Source organism: Capricornis sumatraensis, chromosome 2, assembly GCF_032405125.1.
Source record: "Capricornis sumatraensis isolate serow.1 chromosome 2, serow.2, whole genome shotgun sequence".
NCBI classification, from domain to species: domain Eukaryota; kingdom Metazoa; phylum Chordata; class Mammalia; order Artiodactyla; family Bovidae; genus Capricornis; species Capricornis sumatraensis.
The window spans coordinates 135,752,501-135,775,307 of NC_091070.1; the positions used below are offsets into that span (position 1 = coordinate 135,752,501).

Here is a 22,807-nt window from a genome sequence, read left to right on the forward strand (position 1 = left end):
GCTGTATATTGTCACCCTGCTTATTTAACTTATATACAAAGTACATCATGAGAAATGCTGGGCTGGAAGAAACACAAGCTGGAATCAAGATTGCCAAGAGAAATATCAATAACCTCAGATATGCAGATGACACCACCCTTATGGCAGAAAGTGAAGAGCAACTAAAAAGCCTCTTGATGAAAGTGAAAGAGGAGAGTGAAAAAGTTGGCTTAAAGCTCAACATTCAGAAAATGAAGATCATGGCATCTGGTCCCATCACTTCATGGGAAATAGATGGGGAAACAGTGTCAGACTTTATTTTTCTGGGCTCCAAAATCACTGCGGATGGTGACTGCAGCCATGAAATTAAAAGATGCTTACTCCTTGGAAGGAAAGTTATGACCAACCTAGATAGCATGTTCAAAAGCAGAGACATTACTTTGCCGACTAAGGTCCGTTTAGTCAAGGCTATGGTTTTTCCTGTGGTCATGTATGGATGTGAGAGTTGGACTGTGAAGAAGGCTGAGGGCCGAAGAATTGATGCTTTTGAACTGTGGTGTTGGAGAAGACTCTTGAAAGTCCCTTGGACTGCAAGGAGCTCCAACCAGTCCATTCTGAAGGAGATCAGCCCTGGGATTTCTTTGGAAGGAATGATGCTAAAGCTGAAGCTCCAGTACTTTGGCCAGCTCATGGGAAGAGTTGACTCATTGGAAAAGACTCTGATGCTAGGAGGGATTGGGGGCAGGAGAAGGGGACGACAGAGGATGAGATGGCTGGATGGCATCACGGACTCGATGGACGTGAGTCTGAGTGAACTCCAGGAGATGGTGATGGGCAGGGAGGCCTGGCGTGCTGCGATTCATGGGGTCGCAAAGAGTCAGACACGACTGAGCAACTGAACTGAACTGAACTGAGTAGGCAATTAGAGCCACGGATCTGAACTTCAGAGGATGTGTTTGGGTCAGACACATAAATTTGGGTACAGCTGTAGGTTGAAGCTGTGCAGTATAGAGATTGCTCAGGCAAACAAGTGAAGTAAGCAGTGAAGAAATTCAAGGTAGAGTCATGGGAAACAGCAACCAGGGGCAGGTAAGAGATCGATAAGGAGAAACTGGAATGGTCAAGACAGACCTGGAAGGTGCAGAGCTACAAAAGCCAAGAGAAAAGAGGGTCTGAGAAGGGGGAGTGGGCCACAACATCCAGTCTTCAAAGAAGGAAGGAAAGCAAGATGTGCATTGGATTTGGCCACTGAGAGATCATGAGGGACCTCGGCAGCCCTGATTTCAATGAAGAGGTGGATCTACCAAAGCCAGATTGCAGGAGTTAAGGAGTGAATGATAGGCGAGTAAAGTGAGTGAGTGAAAAGTCGCTCAGTCATGTCCAACTCTTTGCAACCCCATAGACTGTATAGTCCTGAATTCTCCAGGCCAAATACTGGAGTGGGTAGCCTTTCCCTTCTCCAGGGAATCTTCCCAACCCAGGGATCGAACCCAGGTCTCCCACATTGCAGGCGGATTCTTTACCAGCTGAGCCATCAGGCAACCCCAAGAATACTGGAGTGGGTAGACTGTCCCTTCACCAGTGGATTGAACCAGGGTCTCCTGCATTGCAGGCAGATTCTTGACCAATTGAGCTATCGGGGAAGCCCTCCTAAAACCCAGGCTTTCAGAAACCGGGAGAACATAAATTTTGAAAGGGCCAAGCAAAGCAGAGGAAAGTGGTTCGAGGCACTAGCCTTCTGAGGCCTCGGTTCAGGAAGTTTCTTCCTATGTTAGAGGCAGTGTGGGGATTCGTACTGGTACCCAGAGAAGAGGAGAGGTGATCTCTGACAGTGTTAACCTTGGCCGGAGATTTCCAGGCCCATTTGGTTCAGTGAAGGAAGGCCAGACAGGGCTAAAACTAACCTTCTCAGCATGAGCAGCAAATGTACAAAGCACCTAGATTTTGGAGCAGACATCCTGGTTCTGAGTGTTGACTGTACAAGCTTAAACCTTTCACATACCTGCCCATCTCAGAGTCAAATTTGTTAAATGAAGTACATTTATGGTAAGAAAACTATGTCCTAACTTCTTCTGAGGGTAGAACACAATTAAAATTCTGAGATTCCAAATTATAATTCATAATTGGCTTTCTTCACTTTTCTCTTTCCTTTGAACACCTCATTCCTTCTCCTGGCTTTAACCACCATTTCCATGCTGCCAATTCCCAAAGACTAGTCCTCACTTCTCATCTATAGGGCCACATGCTGGTCCTGATTTTCCTTTGGATCTCCTGCTCTCACTGAACATTGTACCTTGTCCAACATTGACATCTTCATTCAAACTTGTTAGCCTTTTCAAATCCCTTGTTTCTGTCAGGGGGTTCACATTCTTTCTACCTCCCAAGCTAGGAATCTGCGTACTGTCTGTGAGATTTATAGTGCCAGTCAGGGTCCTGGCAAGAAAGAGATGACTTACTCCAGTGGAGGAACTGAGGAGGGTTTAGGAAGGTATTATTTTATAACCAATTAAGGCACAGAAAGGATCTCATGGAAGGAACAGTGGGGCAGAGGGCTGGAGGAAGAACAGATAAAGGTGTATGAGGAGAGCAGCGGTAGCTACAGGAGTAGCTGACGAGCTCTGTGGCTTTTGGTAGAGACACAGCCAATCCGTGTTAATACAGGCAGGAGGAAATCAAGGAAATAAATACCCTACCTCATCCTTCTTCAGTTCCTCTCTCCTGCAGTTGCCTTCCATTGACTGAAACCAACCAAAGCCAAGGGCGCTGGAGCCTGCTGGTACACTCCATTGAAGGCCAGCCTCCTGGCTGGGGCACAAAGATGGAGGATAGATCTGGAGGAAAATGGAAAACATGCACCACTTTTGCCATTTATGCCCTTTGGCCAGTATGCTTCTAAACTTGTTTACTTATTTTAGTAATAGTAAGAGTAATAATGAAGATGATAGTTACCATCTATTGAGTGTGTACCATGCTCCTGGTGCTAAGCAGTATCTCATTTAATTTTCACAATATGAGGTGAGGGCTATTATGCTCTCAAATGCGAAAACTGAAGCTTAGAGTTCAAGGTGACTGAAATCATACAATTAGTAGGTAACAATCTGAACTTGAACTCTGGTGTATCTGCTTCTCTAACCCCACGATGCAGCATTTTTGCCTTTAGTAATACCTCTCCAATTCATCCTTTCCTGTCCACTTTCACTGATACTGCCTGGTCCAAGCCCTCTTGAGCACCCTTTAAGCTGAGTTAAGTCTCACTTCTTCCATTGAGCCATGGCAAAGTATTCTATTCCACAGTCTCTATTCCCAACTGGATTAAAATCTCTGAGACAAGAGACTGTGCCTCATATAACTTTTGTGTCTCTCACACTCTGGGCACAGGACTAAACATGGGCAGCACTCAGGGAATGCTTAGCAACTGGGGCTTCACAGCTGTAGCCTCTATACATCAAGACCCTGACCTGCACAGTTTAAATATTCATCTGCATGAGCTACATCTGGAGGACTTACTCAAAGCTTCTGGCTGAATTTCCTGATATTCCTGCTCCATCACACCCTCCAAGCCATTCAATCCCAGGTCCTTTAACTTCAATTTTTTTTATTGGATTATTAATTTATATTTTATTATCATTGCTTTACAAAGTTGTGTTAGTTTCTGGAGTACAACAAAGTGAATCAGGTATATGTATACACATATCTCCTCCCTCTTAAAGTGGTCAGACAGGAGATGGCAAGACTGAACATCAACGTTCCAGGAATCAGTGAACTAAAATGGACTGGAATGGTGAATTTAACTCAGATGACCATTATATATACTACTGTGGGCAGGAATCCCTTAGAAGAAATGGAGTAGCCATCATGGTCAACAAAAGAGTCCGAAATGCTGTACTTGGATGCAATCTCAAAAATGACAGAATGATCTCTGTTCGCTTCCAAGGCAAACCATTCAATATCACAGTAATCCAAGTCTATGCTCCGACCAGTAATGCTGAAGAAGCTGAAGTTGAACAGTCCTATGAAGACCTACAAGACCTTCTAGAACTAATACTCAAAAAAGATGTCCTTTTCATTATGCAAAGTAAGAAGTCAAGAATCTCTGGAGTAACAGGCAAATTTGTCCTTGGAGTACAGAATGAAGCAGGGCAAAGGCTAATAGAGATTTGCCAAGAGAACACACTGATCATAGCAAAAGCCCTCTTTCAACAACACAAGAGAAGACTCTACACATGGACATCACCAGATGATCAACACCAAAATTAGATTGATTATATTCTTTGCAGCCAAAGATAGAGAAGCTCTACACAATCAGCAAAAACAAGACTGGAAGCTGACTGTGGCTCAGATCATGAAATCCTTATTGCCAAATTCAGACTTACATTGAAGGAAGAAGGAAAAACCACTAGACCATTCAGGTATGACCTAAATCAAATCCCTTATGATTATACAGTGGGAGTGAGAAATAGATTTAAGGGACTAGATCTGATAGAGTGCCTGATGAACTATAGACAGAAGTTTGTGACATTGTACAGGAAATAGGGATCAAGACCATCCCCAAGAAAAAGAAATGCAAAAAGCAAAATGGCTGTCTGAGGAGGCCTTACAAATAGCTGAGAAAAGAAGAGAAGCAAAAAGCAAAGAAGAAAGGGAAAGATACCCATTTGAATGCAGAGTTCCAAAGAACAGCAAGGAGAGATAGGAAAGCCTTCCTCAGTGATCAGTGCAAAGAAATAGAGGAAAACAGTAGAGTGGGAAAGAGTAGAGATCTCTTCAAGAAAATTCGAGATACCAAGGGAACATTTCATGCAAAAATGGGCTTAATAAAGGACAGAAATTGTATGAACCTAGCAGAAGATATTAAGAAGAGGTGGCAAGAATATACAGAAGAACTGCACAAAAAAAAGATCTTCATGACCCAGATAATCACGGTGGTATGATCACTCACCTAGAGCCAGACATCCTGGACTGTGAAGTCAAATGGGCCTTAGGAAGCATCATTACAAACAAAGCTAGGGGAGGTGATGGAATTCCAGTTGAGCTGTTTCAAATCCTAAAAAATGATGCTGTGAAAGTGCTGCACTCAATATGCCGGCAAATTTGGAAAACTCAGCAGTGGCCACAGAACTGGAAAAGGTCAGTTTTCATTCTAATCCCTAAAATAGGCAATGCCAAAGAGTGTTCAAACTATTGTACTTTTGCACTCATCTCACACACTAGTAAAGTAATGTTCAAAATTCTCCAAGCCAGGCTTTAACAGTACATGAACCATGAACTTCTAGATGTTCAAGCTGGTTTTAGAAAAGGCAGAGGGACAAGAAATCAATTGCCAACATCTATTGGATCATTGAAAAAGCAAGAGAGTTCCAGAAAAACATCTATTTCTGCTTTATTGACTATGTCAAAGCCTTTGTGTGGATCACAATAAACTGTGGAAAATTCTGAAAGAGATGGGAATACCAGACCACCTGACTTGCCTCTTGAGAAATCTGTATTCAGGTCAGGAAGCAACAGTTAGAACTGGACAGAACAACAGACTGGTTCCAAATAGGAAAAGGAGTACATCAAGACTGTATATTTTCACCCTGCTTATTTAACTTATATGCAGAGTACATCATGAGAAATGCTGGCTGGAAGAAGCACAAGCTGGAATCAAGATTGCCAAGAGAAATATCAATAACCTCAGATATGCAGATGACACCACCCTTATGGCAGAAAGTGAAGAGGAACTAAAAAGTCTCTTGATGAAAGTGAAAGAGGAGAGTGAAAAAGTTGGCTTAAAGCTCAACATTCAGAAAACTAAGATCATGGCATCTGGTCCCATCACTTCATGGCAGATAGATGGGGAAACAGTGGCAACAGTGGCTGAGTTTATTTTGGGGTGCTCCAAAATCACTGCAGATGGCTTTGCAGCAATGAAATGAAAAGATGCTTACTTCTTGGAAGGAAAGTTATGACCAACATAGACAGCATATTAAAAAGCAGAGACATTACTTTGCCAACAAAGGTCCATCTAGTCAAGGCTTTGGTTTTTCCAGTAGTCATGTATGGATGTGAGAGTTGGACTATAAAGAAAGCTGAGTGCCAAAGAATTGATGCTTTTGAACTGTGGTGTTGGAGAAGACTCAAGGAGATCAAACCAGTCTATCCTAAGGGAAATCAGTCCTAAATATTCACTGGAAGGACTGATGTTGAGGCTGAAACTCCAATACTTTGGCCACTTGATGTGAAGAACTGACTCAACTGAAAAGACCCTGATGCTGGGAAAGATTGAAGGCGGGAGAAGAAGGGGACAACAGAGGATGAGATGGTTGGATGGCATCACCGACTCAGTGGACATGAGTCTGAGTAAACTCCTGGAGTTGGTGATGGACAGGGAGGCCTGGCGTGCTGCAGTCCATGGGGTCGCAGAGTCGGACATGACTGAGTAACTGAATGAACTGAACCTCCCTCTTTGACCTTCCTCCCACTTCCCCACCACACCGCATCCAACTAGCTCATCACAAAACACTGAGCTGAGCTCCCTGTGATACACAGTAGGTTCCCAGGAGCGATCTGTTTTCACATGTCAATCTCAATCTCCCAGTTCATCCCTCTGTCGTATCCACGTCTTCATTCTCTACTTCTGCATCTCTATTCCTTCCCTGCAAGTAGGTTCGTCTGCACCATTTTTCTAGATTCCACGTACACGCATCAATATTTGTTTTTCTGACTTACTTCATTCTGTATGACAGATTCTAGGTCCATAAACATCTCTGCAAATGACCCAAGTTATTCCTTTTTATGGCTGAATAATATTCTATTGTTAATATGCATCATATCTTCTTTATCTATTCATTGGTTGATGGACATTTAGGTTGCTTCCATGTCCTGGCTATTATAAAGAGTGCTGCAGTGAACATTGGAGTGCACGTGTCTTTTTGAATTATGGTTTTCTCAGGATTTATGCCCAGTAATGGGGTTGCTGTGTCATATGGCAGCTCTAGCTTTAGTTTTTCAATGAACTGCCATACTCTTCTCCATAGTGGCTGTGTCAGTCTGCATTCCCACCAAGAGGGTTTCCTTTTCTCCACCCTTCTCAAGCATTTATGGTTTCTAAGTTCTATGTGGCTTCTGACATACTTTCTAGAGCTTCAATTTCCTCCTCTATAAAACTGGGATAATAAACCTGCTTTGTGACATTTACAACACTGATGGTGGATTAAATAAGATAATGAATGGAAAAGTGCTCTATACGCTAAAAATTAGTCTGCAAATATGTAGGATTATTAACGTCCCATTAACAAAATTCAAAGGCCTCTGAGTGGGTGCTAGGAACGAAATCAGAAGCCACCGTAAGTCTCAGCTATGTGCTGTGGGGGTGTTGTAAATGTTAAGATGGCTCTTGGGTTGTCTGTATTTTAGATGTCAGACTCTGAAACACAACAATTGCCAGGAGAAGGATGGTGGCTTCATTTTAACACTCCTATAGGGTACATTCTCATTGTGTTTTGGAGAAAAAACTACTACTACACACAAGGGCTTACACATGAATGATTCCAGCGTGTCACCGCTACAGGTCCTGGAGAAACTGCAGGGACGCCTCGAACTGCTGGAGCAGGAGTTTCTGGCCAACAAGGAGAAGCACCTGGCATTGAAGGAGCAAGTCCCCAAGCACAAACGCCCAGCTGCCAAGGACTTTGATCCAGAAAGGTAGGGCAGGCTTCACCTCTGTGGGGTGAAGTGTCCAAGGTGAGCTCCTTCAGGAGGGATTCTGCTGGGGCTGCTGGCCTAGTGCTTGGAGAGCTATTGCTCTCAGGCCAGCAAAAACAGTGTCACTGCTGAACTGGGGTCACCCATGCAGCAAGTGTGAAATTCCTGCTGTGTACAGTCCTGTGGGGGGAACCGGCCCAGATCGAGTGTCCCAAATGAACCGTTGCCCCCTGGAGGAGACATTGCCACTGCCTTGCATTTTGCTGGATGTCATGATAATTGGTCCTGAGACCCAAAAGAACACAAGGAAACAGCAGAAATGCTCATCTGCTAAGCCCAGAGGACCCTCTCCTCCCCAGGTCCCCCCCGCCCTGCCCTCTCCTTTAAGCCCATCTCATTCCTGCCTTTATTTCTCCTGCCTAACTCTTTTCTGTCCCACTTTTTCCCTATCCACAGACAATACCCAAGGGATAGCAGGCAGGAAAGAATCACTGTTAGGTTGGTTAATGTTGGGGTGAGGGACCCACGAATCCTGATAAAGGCAAAATGTTAAAACCTGAAGTCAAATGATTCCTGAATTAATTCACATTAGAAACTTGAGCACACAAGGATACTGAGGATTCCAGCTGGCCATTTTGATGGCCCCGTGCTCTGTTCTCTCCAATATGAATAATTTTAAAAGATATATTCTAGGACTCAAGACTAGGGTTAGTTCCATGTAATTTCCTGGTATGAATCTAAAGAACTCATTTAGTAGGCTTCATATTTGTAAATTCAGCTCTTTCTATTCATAGTATTTTAACACAAATTCATTCTTGATGCCAAAATATTTTAATGGCTTATATTTTGGCACTAGTGTCCTGAGGTAATTTTCCCAAAGAACAATCTTACTTCTTCAAAATGAATGACATCTCTGTCTATGGTTATTTCAATACTGAGTAATTAGACAGCAAAGATGTGGTTTTAATATTGATTTTTTCCCCCAAAGGCTTTTTTTTCTCTTGGAAAAAAAGATCTCCACATGCTTTCACTATTTGTTTAAAATCTAATAGAGTGAGGATATTTATTTTCCAAGAAATCCCACTTGTCTTGGCAGTCATTTTAAAGACAGGCCTCTGTGCACATTAAGACCAAAACTATGCAAGGCCTTATTTATATCCTAGTTACACCCACACTGTGCCTGGCCCTGGTATAAATCAAAAGTGTTTCAACTGCAGTTATATCCCATATACAGGAAAAGCTTTCAACACTGGGGCAAGAAAAAGACTTGGCCTCTCCCAAAACTTGCCTCAGAGGAAGCCAAGCATGGTCAGCTTCCCTTGTTCTCAAATGGGCAAAAAGGCAGAACCCAGTCCAAGCCTCAAGGTCTTGCCATGTTGAGAACCTTCTAAATGATGGCTACAAAGGCCACTGTCATGGCTTTCTGTAAGTGAAAGAATTCTGCAAATTAATGGACAAACTTCTTAAGTCAGCTATTGTGTGCTTATTCAGTTCAATTCAGTCACTCAGTCGTGTCCAACTCTTTGCGACCCCATGAACCGCAGCATACCAGGCCTCCCTGTCCATCACCACCTCCCAGAGGCCAAACCCATGTCCATCGAGTCGGTGATGCCATTCAACCATCTTATCTTCTGTCGTCCCCTTCTCCTCCTGCCTTCAAACTCTCCCAGCATCAGGGTCTTTTCAAATAAGTCAGCTCTTGGCATCAGGTGGCCAAAGTAGTGGAGTTTCAGCTTCAACATCAGTCCTTCCAATGAACCCCCAGGACTGGTTGGATCTCCTTGCAGTCCAAGGGATGACTCTCAAGAGTCTTCTCCAACACCACAGTTCAAAAGCCTCAATTCTTCAGTGCTCAACTTTCTTTATAGTCCAACTCACATCCATACATGACCACTGGAAAAACCATAGCCTTGACTAGACAGGTTTGTGACATTGTACAGGAAACATGAATCAAGACCATCCCCTAGAAAGAGAAATGGAAAAAAGCAAAATGGCTGTCTGAGTAGGCCTTACAAATAGCTGTGAAAAGAAGGGAAGTGAAAAGCAAAGGAGAAAAGGAAAGATATACTCATTTGAATGCAGAGTTCTAAAGAATAGCAAGGAGATATAAGAAAGCCTTCCTCAGCAATCAGTGCAAAGAAACAGAGGAAAACAATAGAATGGGAAATACTAAAGATCTATTTAAGAAAATTAGAGATACCAAGGGAGCATTTCATGCAAAGATAGGCACAATAAAGGACAGAAATGGTAGGGACCTAAAAGAAGCAAAAGATATTAAGAAGAGGTGGCAAGAATACACAGGAAAACTGTACAAAAAAGAGCTTCATGACCTAGATAATTACGATGGTGTGATCACTCACCTAGAGCCAGACATCCTGGGATGTGAAGTCAAGTGGGCCTTAGAATGCATCACTACGAACAAAGCTAGTGGAGGTGATGGAATTCCAGTGGAGCTGTTTCAAACCCTGAAAGATGATGCTGTGAAAGTGCTGCACTCAATATGCCAGCACATTTGGAAAACTCAGCAGTGGCCACAGGAATGGAAAAGGTCAGTTTTCATTCCAATCCCAAAGAAAGGCAGTGCCAAAGAATGCTCAAACTACTGCACAATGGCACTCATCTCACACGCTAGTCAAATAATGCTCAAAATTCTCCAAGCCAGGCTTCAGCAATACGTGAACCATGAACTTCCAGATGTTCAAGCTGGATTCAGAAAAGGCAGAGGAACCAGAGATCAAATTGCCAACATCCGCTGGATCATCGAAAAAGCAAGAGAGTTCCAGAAAAACATCTATTTCTGCTTTATTGACTATGCCAAAGCCTTTGACTGTGTGGATCACAATAAACTATGGAAAATTCTGAAAGAGATGGGAATACCAGACCACCTGACCTGCCTCTTGAGAAACCCGTATGCGGGTCAGGAAGCACCAGTTAGAACTGGACATGGAACAACAGACTGGTTCCAAATAGGAAAAGGAGTACGTCAAGGCTGTATATTGTCACCCTGCTTATTTAACTTCTATACAGAGTACATCATAAGAAACGCTGGCCTGGAGGAAGCACAAGCTGGAATCAAGATTGCCAAGAGAAATATCAATAACCTCAGATATGCAGATGACATACCACCCTTATGGCAGAAAGTGAAGAGCAACTAAAAAGCCTCTTGATGAAAGTGAAAGAGGAGAGTGAAAAAGTTGGCTTAAAGCTCAACATTCAGAAAACGAAGATCATGGCATCCAGTCCCATCACTTCATGGCAAATAGATGGGGAAACAGTGGAAACAGTGGCTGAGTTTATTTTTCTGGGCTCCAAAATCACTGCAGATGGTGACTGAAGCCATGAAATTAAAAGATGCTTACTCCTTGGAAGGAAAGTTATGACCAACCTAGACAGCATATTCAAAAGCAGAGACATTACTTTGACAACAAAGGTCTGTCTAGTCAAGGCTATAGTTTTTCCAGTGGTCATGTATGGATGTGAGAGTTGGACTATAAAGAAAGTTGAGTGCCAAAGAACTGATGCTTTTGAACTGTGGTGTTGGAGAAGACTCTTGAGAGTCCCTTGGACTGCAAGGAGATCCAACCAATCTATCCTAAAGGAGATCAGTCCTGGGTGTTCATTAAAAGGACTGATGTTGAAGCTGAAACTCCAGTACTTTGGCCACCTGATGGGAAGAGCTGACTCATTTGAAAAGACTCTGATGCTGGGAAGGATGGAGGGCAGGAGAAGAAGGGGATGACAGAGGATGAGATGGTTGGATGGCATCACCAACTCAATGGACATGGGTTTGAGTGGACTCTAGGAGTTGGTGATGGACAGGGAGGCCTGGCGTGCTGTGGTTCATGGGGTCACAAAGAGTTGGACTTGACTGAGCGACTGAACTGGACTGACTAGACAGACCTTTGTTGGCAAAGTAATGTCTCTGCTTTTTATTATGCTGTCTAAGTTGGGCATAACTTTCCTTCCAAGGAGTAAGTGTCTTTTAATTTGATGGCTGCAATCACCATCTGCAGTGATTTTGGAGCCCAGAAAAATAAACTCAGCCACTGTTTCCACTGTTTCCCCATCTATTTGCCATGAAGTGATGGGACTGGATGCCATGATCTTCGTTTTCTGAATGTTGAGCTTTAAGCCAACTTAACACCTTCTTATTGCTGTCTTTGAAAGGTAACATTCAAAAACACTTGGATTTCATCCATCTTGTTTGTCAGAATGTAGGCTGATAGATATTTGATTTTTTCACACACTAGCACCAGAAACCAAGGAGTCAAGAAATGAAGTTCTATCTCCATCAATTCTTTTGATATTATCTGCATATACTCTTGTCTTCTATTTTACAGAAAATATCACAAATTCCTTCAAAAAATGTCTTTTTTCTACCTCTGGATCTGCATGTTGTCACCTCCTCTTTCTTCATTCACTTTCCAGCCTCTACAGGTTGAGCCCATCCTTGAGCCCATCTCTTCCTGCTACGTTGAGAGTTTGTTCCATCATTTCACTTCCTTTAATCTTTAGTGTCCTTTGCCACCTGCTGAATTTTCTTCTTCCTGCCAGATTAGAGCACATTTTCCTATATTTTATTTATCAGTCTGGCTTTCCATGCTTAGATCTTTGTCCCAATACTCACTGAACAGGGCAGTCTTTTCTTACTAGTGTAAAGCCACTTTAATCATGTACAAAACCCGCATGTGTATTGATACACATACGCATGCAGTGTGCTCAGTCATTTCGGTATTGTCTGACTCTTTGTGACTCTATGGACTGTAGCCCGCCAGGCCCCTCTGTCCATGGGATTCTCCAGGCAAGAATACTGGAGTGGGTTGCCATGCCCTCCTTCAGGGGATCTTCCCAACCCAGGGATCGATCCCACGTCTCTTATGTCTCCTGCATTGGCAGGTGGGTTTTTTTCTTTACCACTAGCGCCACCCAGGAAGCCCAGTTTGGGGACTGGTTTTATTCTCCCCACTGATCTATGTTTCTATTTCTGCATTAACCAGATAGTTCTAAATTACTATAGGTTAAGTATATTTTTTAATGTTTCTCCTTTTTTAAACTTTCTTTAGCTATTCTTATTCATTCTTCTTACTAATTAACTTCATAATCAGCTCAAATTTATTTTTCCATTGATAGTCACTTTTATTGAGAAATATAGTTTTAGGAACCAATTTTAATAAAATTCCATTTGAATTTTGTTTAAGATTTCAGTGAATTTATAGATTAGTTCAGGAAAAGTTAAAATCTTTGCAGTGAGTGTTTTCATCCTATTCCCGTGAAAACATCTCCAGCAAGTTTTTTTCATGTAGATTTTATACATGTTTTTATTAAATTTGTTCTTAGCTATTTTAGACTTTTCTCTGTGTTGTTAATAGATGTTTTCCGTAATTCACATACAGGAAATAAAGAAAATTATAAATTTAACTTATGTGGGGCTACCTGATGCAATTCTGCTCTTAGTATTTCACTGATTTTCAGTTGATTGTCTTAGTTTTTAGGTATGACAATCGTAGCATCTGCAAATGATAGGTCCCTTCATCTTCCCTTTTCTCCTTAAATATTTATATATCTTTCCTTCTCTCCAACTTTTCTATATCACATTTCTTTACTTCTTTTGCTATTTTTTCCAAAACAGTACTGAATAATCACAATACTAGTGAAAGCAATCATTCTTCTCATATTCCTCATGGTATTGGGAATTCTTCCAAATGTTACTGGGTATGAGGATTGCTGTAGGTTCAAGTAGATAAGCTTTATCAAGAAAGTTTCCTTCTATTACTCTATTACTAAAATGAGATTATTTTTTAAATTTAGGAAAAAGTTTAATCCATGGGATTTAGAAATCTATTTAATCTCTTTTAATCTATTAATATAATGAAATATATTAATAAATATCCTAATATTTAGCTATAGAGTGAATTGGGATATTTTCCCTTTTCTTTTTGTACTCCAGAAGCATTACTTAACATCTTTGTTGAAGTCTTATATAATCCCACTTGGATTTGGGGCCTTTGAGAAGGCAAAACCATAAAACCCCTAAAAGATAACACAGGAGAATACCTGGATGACCTTTGCTATGGTGATTATTTTTGAGATACAACATCAAAGGCACCTTCTATAAAATAAATAATTGATAAGCTAGACTTCATTAAAATTTAAAAGGTGTGCTCTGTGAAAGACTGTGTAAAAGGAATGAGAAGACAAGACCGTGACTGGGAGAAAATATTGGCAAAAGCCACTTCTGATAAAGGATAGTCATCCAAAACACACAAGAACTCTTACAACAATAAGAAAACAAACAACCCAATAAAAAAGTGCTAAAGATCTTAACACCTTGCTGAAGAAAATACAAAAAAGGGAAATAAGTATATGTAAAAGATGGCAAAAACACATATGAAAAGATGTTCCATACTGTATATCATGGAAATGCAAATTAAAACAATGAGATACAACTACACACACTATTACAGTGCCCCGAATCTGGAATGCTAAAAACACCAAATGCTGGTGAGCATGTAGTACAATAGGAACTCTCCTTTATTGCTGGTGGGAATGCAAAATGCTGTAGCCACTGTGGAAGACAATTTGGTGGTTTCTTTCAAAACTAAACATACTCTTACCATATGATCTAGCAATCACACTCCTTGGTACTTACACAAAGGAGATAAAAACTTATGTCCGAAAACATGCACACAAATGTTTCAAGCAGCTGTATTCAGAACTGTCAAAACTTGGAAGCAACCAAGATGTCCTTCAATAGATGGACTATACTAATAACTATGGTATATTCTGACAATGGGACATCATTTTTGCTAAAAGGAAATGAGCTATCAAGTTAGCCAAGACATGGAGAATACCTAAATGCTTAATACTGAGGAAAAAACCTGATCTGAAAAGGCTATATATCGCATGATTCCAATTATGTGAAATTCTGGAAAAGGCAAAACTATGGCAACAATAAAAATATCAGCGGTTGCTGGCGGTTGGGATAGGTGGAAGTTTGAATAAGTGGAGTACAGAGGATTTTCAGGGCAGTGAAAACACTCTACATGATATCATAAAGATGGATACATATTATACATTTGTTCAAACATATAGAATATACAACACCAGACTGAATCCCAGTGTAAAACGATAGACTTTGGGTGATTATGATGTGTCAGTGTAGGCTCATCAGTTATAGCACAGGTACCACCTTGAGGGGATGTCAATAATGTTGAAGGCTATGCATGTGCAGAGGTGGAGAATGTATGGGAAATCTCTATATCTTCCTCTCAATTTTGCTGAGAAGCTAAAACTGCTCTAAAAAAAGTATTAACTGGGAGAATATTAACACGTCTAAATAATTATTGCATTAAATAAAAATCAATATTAGGACTAATCTACAAGTGAATAATAAATGAGAAAAGCACATATGAAAACCAATGTATTGTAGCTAAAAAAAACAATACTTTGAAGAAAATATAGTTTTAAAATGTATTTAACATGGGGGGGGGTGGTGAAGTTCAAAATCAATAAACTAAGTACTCAAACCAGGAAAACAGAAAAAGAACAATAAAATAAACTTCCAAAAGGAAGAGATTCATAAAAAGAAGCAATGAATACAATTTACAATAATTTGATCAATAAAATAAAATAGTTTCTTTGAAAATATCTATAAAATAGCTAATGGAAAGTTTGAGTGGAAAGCATAAACAGCATCAAGAATGAGAAAGGAAAAATATCAGAAGAAAAATTTTAGATTGATTGGGATTGAACAATTTCCTATCAACACATTTTAAAATCTGGATGAAATAGACAAGTCTCTGGGAAAATATAAATTATTAAAATCTACTCAAAAAGAGGTAGGAAATCTCAAAAGACTAAAAACAAGAGGAAACTAGAAAAGATCTAGTTTGTTTCTAGAAACAAAAAATCTCCCAAAGACACCTAATCTAAGTGGGATTATGGGTGAGTTCAACAAAGACTTTAGGTAACTCTCCTGGAACATTAAAAAAAAAAAAAGAAACATTTTCTAACTCATTCTATACCTAAACATGATCCTTCTATTCCTGGCCTATGACCCATTCCGAGTTGATTTTTGTGAAGCGTATAAGGTCTGTATCTAGACTGATTTTTTGTAATGAATGTCCAGTTGTTCCAGCACCATTTGTTGAAAAGATTGTCTTTGCTCAATTCTATTGACTTTACTCCTTTGCCAAATATCAGTTGACTAATTATATGTGGGTCTATTTGTGGGCTTTCTGTTCTGTCGATCTGTTTGTCTTGTGGTTCATCAGTACTACACTGCCTTATTTCTACAGCTTTATAGTAAGTCTTGTGGTTGAGTCCTGTCAGTCCTCCAACTTTGTTCTTATCTTTCAGTATTGTGTTGACTGTTTCAGGTCTTTTGTCTCTACATATAAACTTTAGAGTAAGTTTGTCAATAGCCACAAAAGAAGTTGCCAGAATTTTTTTTTTAGTAGGATTGGTTAAGATCAAGTTGGGAAGAACAGACATCTTGATACTATCAAGTTTTTCAGTCCATGAATGTGTAACATCTCTCCATTTATTTGCTTTTGTGATTTCACCCAGAGTATTGTAGTTTTCTCCATAATGACCTTGTGCACATTTTGTTAGATTTATACCTGTTTTGAGCTGGACAAAAAAGTTCCTTCAGGTTTTTCTGTAAGATAACATGAAAAATCCAAATGAACTTTCTGGCCAATCCACATTTAATTTTTTGGATCTTAATGCAAATGATACTATGTTTTTAATTTCAAATTCCACTTGTTCATCAAAGATATTTAGGAAAGTGATTGACTTTCATATATTAACCTTACACCCTACAACTTCGCTATAATTGCTTACTAGTTTCAAAGTTTTATGGTTCTCTGGAATTTTCTACCCAATCATGTCATCTATGGACAATTTTATTTCTTCCTTTCCAATGTGTATATTCTTTGTTTCCTTTCCTTGTCTTATTGCGTTAGGTAGGACTTCCAGTACAGTATTGAATAGGAGTGGTAAGAAGGAACACCTTTGCGTTGTTTTGACAGCTGTGATATAATTTTTAAAGTTTTGGAATTTATTTATACTTTTTTGGGGGGTAATAGATAAAATTTAATAATTTTAATGAATTTGGGGAAAATTAATTCTTGGGGGCAAAATATATATCCTTATATATGTATGTACATATGGAGTCTCCTGCCTTGGAGGCAGATTCTTTACCATCTGAGCCATCAGGGAAGCCCTATACATATATACACATATACCCATATGTACATATACCTATGGATTGAGCTTTATTATTCAGATTTCTCATGTTATTCTTTTTCAAGTGATATAAATCATTTTTTTCCAGAATTATAGCTCCTAGGACTAACTGTAAGGGACCTCAAAATAATCAGATCCACATATGTAGGGTATTATCTCATAGTTGAGACACAGAAAGATTAAATAATTTGCCCAAGGATACACAGCTAATGAATAACAAAATAAGAAATATACAACATAACTAATACTTCTGTATGTTATATATGAAAGTTGAGAGTAAGTCCTAAGAGTTCTTATCACACACACAAAATATTTTTTCTTATTTCTTTAATATTATGTCTGTATGAGATGATGGATGTTCACTCAACTTGTGATAATTATTTCATGATGACAGTCAAATCTTTATGCTGTACACCTTAAATTTATCCAGTCCTGTATGTCAGTTATATCTCAATAAAACTGGAAGAAAATAAAGAGAACCGAGTCCAGGCCTTTGAAGTGAAACTATAAACAGAATGTCTGTCAGGGTCCATCATTCTTCCTGTCTGAAGACAGACCACCTTAAAAATGTAAATCAATGCTATATTCAAGAACAGTTGTTACTAGTAAGAATATGGACTGCATACCCAATAAGATGCCTGTTTGTTTATATTTACCTAGAAAAGTAGACAGTGAAATCTTCAAGTTGGAGACGCTACTTAAAGATTTTAAAGAGAAAATTAATAAAAGCAAATGTACTTCAGCTGTCTCTCTTCCCACGAATTCTCCAATCAACCTGGATGACTTGTCATTCACATCCTCTCCACCCTTAAATGAGGTAATACAGCAACCTACAGCTTAATTTCATGCCAGGAAAAATGGTTTTTATGTATTTATAGAATCCTAATTCATGGAATCACTGAATTCTATCTTAACATTTCATGAAAATTTAACTTTCCAAAGGCCTATGAATCATTATTTAAAGTAGAACCAGATTTTAAAAATTAGAAGCTATTTCAAGTGCTGGTTTTTGAAATTTCTTACTGGTTTAGGGTGTAACAATGCAGCTTAAACAGATGAACTGCTGAAGAACTGCTGAAGAACTATTTCTTCTGGAGGAATAATAACATTTTTGTAGATTTTGTGTGCCTGGAAGAAATAATTTTTCTTAATAGCTTTGTACTCTCCCTACTACATAATAGCACACTCACTAAAAGAACTATTTCCCATGAGTCCACTTCTACATTTTCTTTCTCTCAAGTTAAATTCTTTTGGATTGTCTATGCAAGATCACGAATTCAAATTGATCACCACAGTCTCTCCATTCTTTTTGTTAACCTCAAATATCAGACCATTTCAGACCAAATTAAAATTCCAACAAATAGAATCATCTGAATGATTGTGAATGTTACTCAAACTTGAATAGATTTTAGTCAGAGTTAAGGATAGGATGTTGTTCAGTTCAGTTCAGTTACTCAGTTGTGTCTGACTCTGTGACCCCATGGACTGTAGCACCACCAGGCTTCCCAGTCCATCACCAACCCCCGGAGCTCGCTCAAACTCATGTGCATCATGTTGGTGATGCCATCCAACCATCTCATCCTCTGTCATCCCCTTCTCTTCTCATCCTCAGTTTTTCCCAGCATCAGTGTTTTTTCAAATGAGTCAGTTCTTCACATCAGGTGGACAAAGTATTGGAGTTTCAGCTTCAGCATCAGTCCTTCCAATGAATATTCAGGACTGATTTCCTTTAGGATGGAGGTTGGGATCTCCCTGCAGTCCAAGGGACTCTCAAGAGTCTTCTCCAACACCACAGTTCAAAAGCACCAATTCTTCAATGCTCAGCTTTCTTTATAGTCCAACTTTCATATCCACACGACTACTGGAAAAACCTTAGCTTTGACTAGTCGGACCTTTGTTGGCAAAGTAATGTCTCTGCTTTTTAATATGCTGTCTAGGTTGGTCATTTCTTTTTCTTGGTCATGGCCTTTCTTCCAAGGAGCAAGCGTCTTTTAATTCATGGCTGCGGTCACCATCTGCAGTGAAGAAGCCCAAAAGAGTAAAGTCTCTCCCTATAATGTTTCCCCATCTATTTGCCATGAAGTGATGGGACCAGATGCCATGATCTTAGTTTTCTAAATGTTGAGCTTAAGCCAACTTTTTCACTCTCCTCTTTCACCTTCGTCAAGAGGCTCTTTAGCTCTTCTTTGCTTCTGCCATAGGGTGGTGTCATCTACATATTTGAGGTTATTGATATTTCTCCTTGCAATCTTGATTCCAGCTTGTGCTTCATCCAGCCCCGTATTTAATATGATGTATTCTGCATAGAAGTTAAATAAGCAGGGTAACAATATACAGCCTTCACGTCCTCCTTTCCTGATCTGAAACCAGTCTGTTGTTCCATGTCCATTTCTAACCGCTGCTTCTTGACCTGCATACAGAATTCTCAGGAGGGAGGTCAGGTGATCTGGTATTCCCATCTTTTTCAGAATTTGCCACAGTTTGTTGTGATTCACACAGTCAAAGGGTTTGGCATAGTCAATAAAGCAGAAATAGATGTTTTTCTGGAACTTTCTTGCTTTTTCGGTGAGTCAACGGATGTTGGCAGTTTGATCTCTGGTTCCTCTGCCTTTTCTGAATCCAGCTTCAACATCTGGAAGGTCACGGTTCACATACTCTTGCAGCCTGGCTTGGAGAATTTTGAGCATTAATTTGCTAGCATGTGAGATAAGCGCAATTGTGCAGTAGTTTGAACATTCTTTGGCATTGGAATGAAAACTGACCTTTTCCAGTCCTGTGGCCACTGCCAAGTTTTCCAAATTTACTGGCATATTGAGTGCAACACTTTCACAGCATCAGCAGCAGCTTCTGGAATTCCATCACCTCCAGTAGCTTTGTTTGTAGAGATGCTTCCTAAGGTCCACTTGACTTCACACTCCAGGATGACTGTTTTTAGGTGAGTGATCACCCCATGGTGGCTTTCCGGGCCATTAAGATCTTTTTTGTATAGTTCTTCTGTATATTCTTGCCACCTCTTAATATCTTCTGCTTCTGTTAAGTCCATACCATTTCTGTTCTTTATTGTGCCCATCTTTGCATGAAATGTTCCCTTGGTATCTCTAATTTCCTTGAATAGATCTCTAGTCTTTCCCAGTCTATTATTTTCCTCTGTTTCTTTGCATTGATCACTTAGAAAGTCTTTATCTCTCCTTGCTATTCTTTGGAACTCTGCATTCAAATGGGTATATCTTTCCTTTTCTCTTTTGCCTTTAGCTTCTTTTCTTTTCACAGCTATTTGTGAGGCTTCCTCAGACAACCATTTTGCCTTTTTGCATTTCTTTTTCTTGGGGATGGTCTTGATCACTTCCTCCTGTACAATGTCACAAACCTCTGTCCATAGTTCTTCAGGCACTCTGTCTATCAGATCTAATCCCTTGAATCTGTTTGTCAAATCCCTTACAAATAATCATTAAGGATTTGATTTAGGTCATACCTGAATGGTCTAGTGGATTTCCCTACTTTTTTCAATTTAAGTCTGAATTTTACAATACGGAGTTCATGATCTGAGCCACAGTCAGCTCCTGGTCTTGTTTTGCTGACTGTATAGATCTTCCCCACATTTGACGGTAAAGAATATATAATCAATCTGATTTCGGTATTGACCATCCGGTGATGTCCATGTGTAGAGTCTTCTCTTGATGGAAGAGGGTGTTTGCTCTGGCCAGGGCGTTCTCTTGGCAAAATTCTGTTAGCCTTTGCCCTGCTCCATTTTGTACTCCAAAGCCAAATTTGCCTGTTACTCCAGGTATCTCTTGACTTCCTACTTTTGCATTCCAGACAGGATGTTGAAGATTATACAGTGTTAGCCCTTCCAAACAAGTTAGGTTTGCCTCCTCAGAACACTTAACCACCTGGCAAAATCCCATTCATTCAAGCCTCCTCTTCAGAATTAGGCCATTTATATGACCCGACCCTGATGCAGAGCCACCCGCCCCAAGGCAGAATTCTTTGCCCCAGTCTCTGTGTCCCCATACAACTATGTCTCATTTGTCTTGCACCTTTGTACCCATCTTTGCAGCCCAAACATCTAACTGAATGCCCAATGAGTGCATACTCAGTATAGTAAACTCTGAGCCAGGGTGGTTTTAACAAATGATCTCAAAGGTTCACAGCTGGTTCTCTCTCTTGTCCTGAGCCAAAGTTAGCTTCAGTATGGTGTGAACGAGCCTAGTGAGGCAGCCCAGCCGGTCAGCACTCTGTGAGGTCTGGGTTTGCTCTTAACTGGTCCCACGTTTACAGCAACTGTTGCAAGATGATGAGGACTCTATAACTTTGTGATAAATAGCCCTGAAAAGAGAGTCTACTGCTAGTATTACCCATTCATTCAGCAAATATTTATTGCTAAATGTTAGGTACTTTTCTAAGTGTTGGGGATACAATATAAATAACACAGACAAATCACCTACTGTCAAGATGCTTACATTTCTGTGAGGAACACATACAATGAACAGATAAAATTAACGTGGAACTACAGAATGTTAAAAGAGTTATGCAAGTGCCAGTAATAACGCATTTTTATGACTCTGAAGTCAGACTGTCTGGGTTCAAATCCAGGCTCTGTCACTGATCAGCTTTGTGACCTTAAAAAGTTATGTAACCTCTCTGAGCCTGTTTCCTCCTGTGTAAAGCGAGGCTAATAATACCTGTCTAAGCTTCCAACTCCTCTTCAGCAAAAAGACTTTGCAAACTGTGAAGGTGTGAACCAGTAGAACTATTATGTTTGCTATAATTTTGTCATTTTCATTTTAGATCCAGGGGTTTTTAATCCCAGTATTTCTAGTGTGTTTATAATGAAATATCTCAAAGTTGGTCCCAAGACTAGCAGCATTGGCTTCACCTGGCAGCTTCTTAAAAATCTTAAGGATATAATGAGGATATTTAAATGAATTAATATATATACTTAAAACAGGACCTGACTCATAGTAACTATATTACCTGGGGGTAGCTACCTTGGTCATGATGGGATGTGACCAGAAGTAACTCACTGGGGGAGGTTAGGGTCAGAGGTGAGGTGTGAATTGAGTACTGGGGGATGAGAAGGAGGCAGCTAGGTGAGGAGTCTGGGGAAAGGGACTCCAGGCAGGAGATGACAATGCCTTAAGGACACAGAACTGAGTTGAGTTCATTCCTATGGGACTGCAGCCCTAAGGGCAAGTCCTCTCGGGGCTCCTCAGTTATTCAAGGACCACTCCCGCTGTTCTGCAGGGCTCCCAGGCCCGTGTGCGTGAGAGGGGACAGGAGGCCCCCTCTTCTGAGGAGCTGGCCTCGCAGCCCTAGCAAAGAGTGCAGCGACGGGCTCCTCCTGAGGGTTCAAGAGGGAGAAGTGGACCGTGGCTTCCACGGGAGCCTGGCTGCCCAGGTTGGGGGAACCCTCTGCACAAAGGCCTCTGGGGAAGGGAGGGTGAGAAAAAGACAAGTGGTCACTTGACATCTCCACCACACTCTACCTTAGGCTACTCCTTCCCACCATCCCCGGAGTATTGAAACTAAATTCTCAAGGACTTCACCAAAAGCCGAATAATCCCCCAAAGTGGGGCTCAAGAACTGACTCTAAAACTCAAACTGCCTTTTTTAAAAAAAACAACAACAAAAAACCCAACAAAACAAAACAGACGAACCAGAGCAAATGGCCATGAGGTTGTCTTCTGCTCCAGGGTAGCGTCTAGGAGCCCCGTCCTGGCTCCGTTCAGCTCATTGCCTTGGCATTTTTACCCACCCAGTATAGCTGCCTGTGACTCTGAAATTAGCATAATTAAGATCACTCTGCTCTCGTTCTAATGGGTGTCCCGGACATTAGTGCTGGTGAGAGCTGCCCACATGGCTAACCCTCCCCACTCTCTGAGCATGCAGGAGAAAC

General features: G+C 40.5%; 1 protein-coding gene across 1 annotated transcript in view; it reads left to right on the forward strand.

The window, feature by feature from the left end:
* AKNAD1 (AKNA domain containing 1) overlaps positions 1-22,807 on the forward strand; it is a 45,203-nt gene that overhangs the window by 5,461 nt on the left and 16,935 nt on the right. The window contains 2 exon segments of the mRNA XM_068960731.1: positions 7,529-7,662; positions 17,572-17,728. Of these exon segments, the coding sequence (XP_068816832.1) occupies positions 7,529-7,662; positions 17,572-17,728 (291 nt within the window).